General features: G+C 36.9%; 1 protein-coding gene across 1 annotated transcript; it reads left to right on the forward strand.

Annotated features, from left to right (window-relative positions):
• The first annotated feature begins 3,784 nt into the window (after positions 1–3,784).
• Positions 3,785–4,681, forward strand: LOC110297370 (vomeronasal type-1 receptor 4-like). The gene has a single exon (XM_021166127.1). It carries the CDS (start codon positions 3,785–3,787, stop codon positions 4,679–4,681), a length of 897 nt encoding a protein of 298 aa, XP_021021786.1.
• The last annotated feature ends 2,409 nt before the right edge of the window (positions 4,682–7,090 follow it).

Below are 7,090 nucleotides of genomic sequence, written 5' to 3' on the forward strand. Positions count from 1 at the left end.
GAAAGGGAAAGGGAAAGGGAAAGGGAAAGGGAAAGTGAAAGGGAAAGGGAAAGGGAAAGGAAAGGAAAGGAAAGGAAAGGAAAGGAAAGGAAAGGAAAGAACAGAAAAGAAAAGAAAAGAAAAGAAAAGAAAAGAAAAGAAAAGAAAAGAAAAGAAAAGAAAAGAAAAGAAAAGGAAAGAAAAGGAAAGAAAAGAAAAGAAAAAATGGAATTACAGATTACAGATAATTGAATGAAACTGAATACACAACATACTTATGGACACAGTGGAGATGGTTGTAAGAGAGAAGTTCTTAGAACTAAATAACCACATAAGGTATAAATGGAGATATCTCATATTAACAACTTAACAACACACCTGAAATCTTTAAAGCAAAAAGACTCACACACAGGGGACATAGACAAGAAGAAATAATTGATCTCAAGGCTGAAATCAATAAAATAGAAAGATTAACAACAACTACATCCAATACAAAGAATCAATGAAATACAGATTAGCTTCTTTGGAAATATCAATAAAACTGACAAACACTTATCCAGGAAACTAAAAGCTAGAGAGATGTATATTGATGTAGGGGAAATGCCATTGAAATGAGAACATCTGGGGTTACTTCCTCAGAACTTGTTATTAACATGGTGTTGCATCTATCTGTCTTCCATGTGGACAGGCCGTCAGAGCCAGAAGAGGAAGTTATAGATCCTTAGGATGACAACAAGATAAAGGTCCGGTGTTGTGTGTATTAAAAGATATAGAGAAAAGAAATATGTTTTGGTGGATGGGTAGTAAGGTGTGGGTTAAGGGTGTGCCTCCAAGGGCCCATGCTGAGGCATCCCTTTCCCCTGATAAACCATCCACACACAACAGTATACGATAGAATAGACTTTATTCAGGGCATGGGAAGGGGAGTTAAGAGGGAAGGTGGAGCAGAGAAAGGGGGGGGGTAGAGAAATAGAGGCCGGCCAGGAGCATGTGGGGGGGGGCATGAGGAGTGAGGGAGGAGGAAGGGGCAAGAGGATAGAGCAAGAGCAAAAAGTCAAGAGCAAGAGATAGAGGAGGGGGCAAGGAACCCATTTTATAGTGAGACAGGCACACCTGGCTGTTACCAGGTAACTGTGGGGCAAAGCTTATACAAAATGCTAATATTTTGTATATATGATTTAAGTTATCAATTTAAGTAGAAGGTATATTAATTAACACAAGTCAGGTTATATGGAAGTTTTATTTTCAAATTGCATACTTAAATTTCTATGTACCTTAATTAGAATAACACATTCCCGGTATTTCGATAGAATTAAGGAAAGTGCCATTAATCAATCTATATTTAGCACTCATAAGAAGTTTTTACAAGTGGTGTTTTGCTCTCTGGAAAAAATATAGCAACACAATGCAACAAAACAAGACAAAAACAAAATGAAAATGTTTTGTTGCAGAGCTTCTATGCGCACATGGTCTGGTTATTTTCTGTTTGTATATTCAGTAATATTTGGAGTTTCTGGCTCTAAGAGTATTCAAATTTCATCCAGAGCTACCATTTTTCACCATCTCTTACTTCTCCTTAGAACTGATCCCTCTGTTCCAGCTCTTTGTACTCCCTTTGTGTGCTAACACCCCTGAAGAGCAGAATTCAGATAATTTTTTTCAGCATGTCCCTGTGCAGTTTAAACACAATTGAAAGTTTCTTGAAGTTCATGATAGGAAAAAGGATGATGCCAATTCCCTCATTGGGCAGAGTCATGGATACTACATGTGTCATCATACTGACCTCAGAGAAGATATGTTCTCAGTATATCAACATGTCATTTCTTATAGGTGACTACAGGGAGGTAAGGTGTCTGGGTCACAGATCAATAATGCCACATTCAGCATCTGCCTTCACAGAGATATATACTTTCCATGGTGAGTCTTAATGTCTTCCACCAGGCCTGCAGAATACAGGAAAGTTTGCAGCCAGCTGTTTGAATGCAGCTATGTGAGCCCCTCTCTCTCTCCTTCAGAGACACAGTGCTGCATCTTCTGAATGCTATGAGAGATGGAGATCATCTGAGTCCTGAGCACTGCACAGTTGAAGGGGGCCTGTTAAAGAGAACCCTCTGTGTTTAGATGTCTTTCCCTAATATTGTTTGGTAAGGGGAATTTGCAATAGGAGTCCTAGTACCAAGTTGTTGGTGGGGTCTTTTTTCTCAAATATTTGTCACCATGTCACCATGTTTAAAGGGACACGTGCACACACACACACACACACACACACACACACAAAAAAAAAGAAAAAAACACACACACACTTTTCCTGGCATTCTCAGTGAGATGTAATACCTGGCAGGACCTCAATCACCAGAAGAGTAGAACTTAAATCTGATAACCCCCCTTTTTTTCAGGCTCCACTTTAACTATGGATCACCTCAAAATTGGTAGTTTGATTTTGAAAACACTGGTGCTGAGTGGCAGAGTGATAGGATGCTATTTTTCTTCCATAGAAACTAAGATCAATATTGGAATAACTTCCTGTTAATTTATGAGTATAAACGTCTGTAAATAATCAGAAAAATTTCAATTATTTCCAATGAGGGTTCTTTATCTTGCCAATTTCAACATCATTTGGTCAGGGCTGAATATTTATGTCTGTGCTGCTGTAGTTTCTACCTTGCAGAAATGAATGTAATCAGCATCTTCTCCTTTGGATCAATGTATTTATATGTCACCTATGTTCTTTGTCTCACAAAAAAAAAATATTTTCCACTGTGCATATAGTCACACAAAAAATTTCATTTGCCTTATATTTAGACAACTATGAAAAAATAGTAACTATTTTATTAGTGTTAATGTTGACTTAGTTTCATAAATGGACAAAGATCTCATGGTTGTCATCACAGAATTGAATGAACATTTTCAATTAATAAGTTCATATTTGTATGAAATTGATGTGCTTCACATGTGACTAGCATTGGCACCTTTAGATATTTTACATTTTTATGTGATATATTACAATAGTATATTTTGGAAATTATTAGCATTTGTAAAAAACATACAGGATTATGAAAATAGTCATAGAATGCCAAAGTGAATAACATGTATTTTAAAATTCATACGAGGACTACCAAGGAGAAAAAACACTGTTGCCCTATATAAGCTGCTGGAAATTACTTTCTTTCAAAGGTGGAGTTCATTGCATTACATCTCTCATTGAAAGTAATGGAATGTCAAAAATCTGTAGGGTTCCTAAAATCATACTAACACCAATAGAATCCTCCACACATGAATGCTTTGAGCTAGAAATCAAACTTCATTTTTAGAGCCTTGGGGAAAGTGCTGACACCTAGCAAGAATATGGCTTTGTCTTTACTTTAACTACAATGCTGTGATCAAAGTCTATGGAAACAATTGGGAATAGGTTGAGACGGAGAAATGGTTTTGGTCAAAAACACATCTTGAGGGCTCTAGAGAAGGCTTTCTGGGTTAAGAAAGCAAACAGATCTTTTAGAGGACACAGTTTTAGACTCAACCATACACATCTGGCAGCTTACCACTAACTATAACAATTCTGGCTACAAAGGCACATGCACTGAAGTAAATTTTCCCACATAAAGACACAAACACATATACATGATTAAAAAATTACAGAAGTATTTTATCTTTACATCTGAATTTACATAAAGTCTGATATAAAATATTATATTTAAGTGTTTAACAGAACAAAATTTATATACAATGAAGATATTAGTCCTGCATGTCCATCATGAAGTGCCTGGATGTAATACTGAGGGACATTCCCCCATAACATGAGACAATGGCTTCCAGAGACCTGACCATTGGGATCTTTTTCCTGTCTCAGACTATGCTGGGAATGCTGGGGAACTCAGCCTTGCTATGTTGTTTTATCATTACTGACTTCTCTGGGATCAAGACAAGGCCTATAGACCTAATTGTGAAACACCTGACTTGGGCCAACATCATGGTTGTTATCTGCAAAGGAATCCCTCAGACAATGACTACTTTTGGTCATACATATTTTCTAGACGATATTACATGTAAACTTGTCTTTTATTTGCATAGAGTTGCAAGGGGATTTTCCCTTGATTCAACATGCCTGTTGAGTGTCTTTCAGGCTATCACTATTAGCTCCAGCATTTCCAAATCTGCACAGCTCAAGGCTAGAATCCCCAAAATCATTGGTCCTTCTCTGGTCTTGTGTTGGTTGCTGTGTCTGCTTGTAAACATCTTCATAATCATGACAGTGACTGATATGAGAGATAAAGGAAATCTTACTGAATTTAGACATTTGTTGTACTGCTTAGCAGTAAATAATTCTAAACAAACTTACAGAGTGTATGTTATCATATTGGCCTCCAGTGATGTCATATGTTTGGGACTCATGATGTTGGCCAGTGGCTCCATGTTGGTGATCTTAGTCAAGCATAGGCAGAAGGTCCAGTATATTCACAGATCCTTGGCTACTAAGACATTTCATGAGACCAAAGCCACACAAATTGTTCTTATCCTAGTGATCAGTTTTGTAGTTCTTTATGGAACTTCTTTCATCTTAATGATGTATTTTTCTTACCAAGATGGAAAAGATACATGGCTGGTCAGTGTCAATGTAGCCATGAGTGCATGCTTTCCAGCACTCTGCCCCTTTCTACTCACCAGATACCATACTAGGGTTTTTAAGCTCTGCAGTACTTAGAATGTATCAAGAGACATTTTTATTCTTGTGCAGTCAGCTTTTATAACATATACTGTACACCTTATTTTATATTCAGTATGTAATGTTCACATCAGATCCACAATGTAGGTAAAATATCTCCCAATACACTTTGGAGCATAGGATTGAATTCAGTTACTTTCAATTGTTTCAATTTAGAACATTTTAATACGAGATAAATTTAAAATGGGGGATATATAGATTGTAATAATTATAATGGGTTTATCATTCATTGAACTTTTATATACAAACATTAAACAGAGGCTTCAAGTTAGACTGTCAACCTTAGTGAAGAATGTGGTGCTAAAGTAACCATGAGGGAATAAACAGTTGTAGAGATTTCTAAGAGATTGGTGACAATGGGGCACACTTATAGTTTGCTGGTTTTGTATACTACACAGAATTTAGTTTGGGTTGTGTTTCTCATGTACTGGTGGGTAATTACCAACACTGGGAAACTGCAATGTGGGATTTGGGGATGCCATATTTTTATATTTAGATGAACATTCAGATATTACATTATTTGAAATGGAAGGGAAATAATTAAAACACAACTAAACAGAAACTGTTAATCTTAAGTTTTCATTATTTATGTATCTGAGCATTTTGCTTTTTTGTACGTATATGTACTATTTGTACTCGTCCTGTGATAGACTTCAGAATATGGTGGAATATCACGTGGAATTTGAATCCTGGATGTCTGTGAGCCATCATGTATGTGGTAGAAATAAAAATAAATTCATAGGGAAGAACAGGAAGTTTTCTCAATCACTGATCCCTCAATATTTGATTTCAAAATCATACCCTTCCAAATATAATGATTATAATGGAATATAGATCTAAAATATATGCAAATAGAATTGCAGATAGCACAAGGAAGTCTTCTGCTATCAGACAGGATAAAAATTGGCACACAAGGGAAAACAGTAAATCATATGAACTAGAATGCTTCTTTATTTCCTATGTGGCATCATCCAGGAAGTGATTGTTACATCCATTACAATTGTTCAATTTTGAGAGAATTGCTATGGATTCATATTTATATCTTGATAGCTTTGGTGGGAATCAGGCCCCTCCCCTTCCTTCATAACGGAATGTCAGAAAAGTAAAATTGAACCTTGAGCAGAGCCTTGTCTTGGTTCCATCTTTATCTCGCGCCGCCTAGTCCCTCTTCTCTTCCAGATTCCAAAATGCCTTCCCAGAACAGAACCCAGACATGTGAACCGCTGGCCAGACACAACAGATTTGGCAAACCAACGCAGGACTGAAAAACGGCAGAGGACATTTGGAAGAAGCACTGCTGGTTTGGAGCTCCATGAAAGAAGAAGAAAATAATTAAAGGAAATTCATACCAGAGAAGGTTGGTATGGGCTAAGTTGAAACAGCATTTAACCTGAGCTCTAATTCACTTAGGTTCAGCAGTGAAGCTTAACAGGAGCTAAGAAGTGTAACAGGTGGTTAGCCATAGCTCTCAGAGGCTACATTTTTAGGCGTGAGAAAAGAAAGGGTTTATTAAAAGGAAATTAATAATCAAGCGGGTTGCCACAGTTAAAAAAAATGCATCATGCGGGAAGAAAACTTCCCAAAAAGCAGAGAGAAATTTCAGGAGTACCATGCTTTGTTCTCTCTGGGCCTTATAGCAGAAGTAGTACTCTGCCCCCTTTTGTGTCTTGTCTAATGTCTGGTGCACCAATCTGTTCATGTGTTCAATTCATGTATGTTCGTGTCCAGTCTGTATGAATGAATGTTCTATGTTTTATGTTGGATAATAAAAATGGCTAAAATACTTTATCTGCAAGCCAAGAGCTGCTACATGCTTCCACCAGGAAACAGATACATGGCAGGAGGGTCCCTGCTGGAAAAACTGTTTTTTATAAGAAAAAGGGTGAGTCTACAGCCTCTTAGTTTCGGGGTAAAAAGCTGATAAATGGTTCATGATTAATGTGTTTGACAAATGATAAAGTGCCTTTTATTCTATAATATTAACTCACATAAGTCAATGGTCTTTCTCTACACAAAGAATAAACAGGCTGAGAAAGAAATTAGGGAAACAACATCCTTCTCAATAGTCACAAATAATATAAAATATCTTGGCGTGACTCTAACTAAGGAAGTGAAAGATCTGTATGATAAAAACTTCAAGTCTCTGAAGAAAGAAATTAAAGAAGATCTCAGAAGATGGAAAGATCTCCCATGCTCATGGATTGGCAGGATCAACACCTGAAAAAATGTTAAACATCTTTAATCATCAGAGAAATGCAAATCAAAACAATCCTGAGATTCCATCTCACACCAGTCAGAATGGCTAAGATCAAAAATTCAGGTGACAGCATATGATGGTGAGGATGTGCAGAAAGAGGAACACTCCTCCATTGTTGGTGGGATTGCAAG

This window comes from Mus caroli, chromosome 7, assembly GCF_900094665.2.
Source record: "Mus caroli chromosome 7, CAROLI_EIJ_v1.1, whole genome shotgun sequence".
NCBI classification, from domain to species: Eukaryota; Metazoa; Chordata; class Mammalia; order Rodentia; family Muridae; genus Mus; species Mus caroli.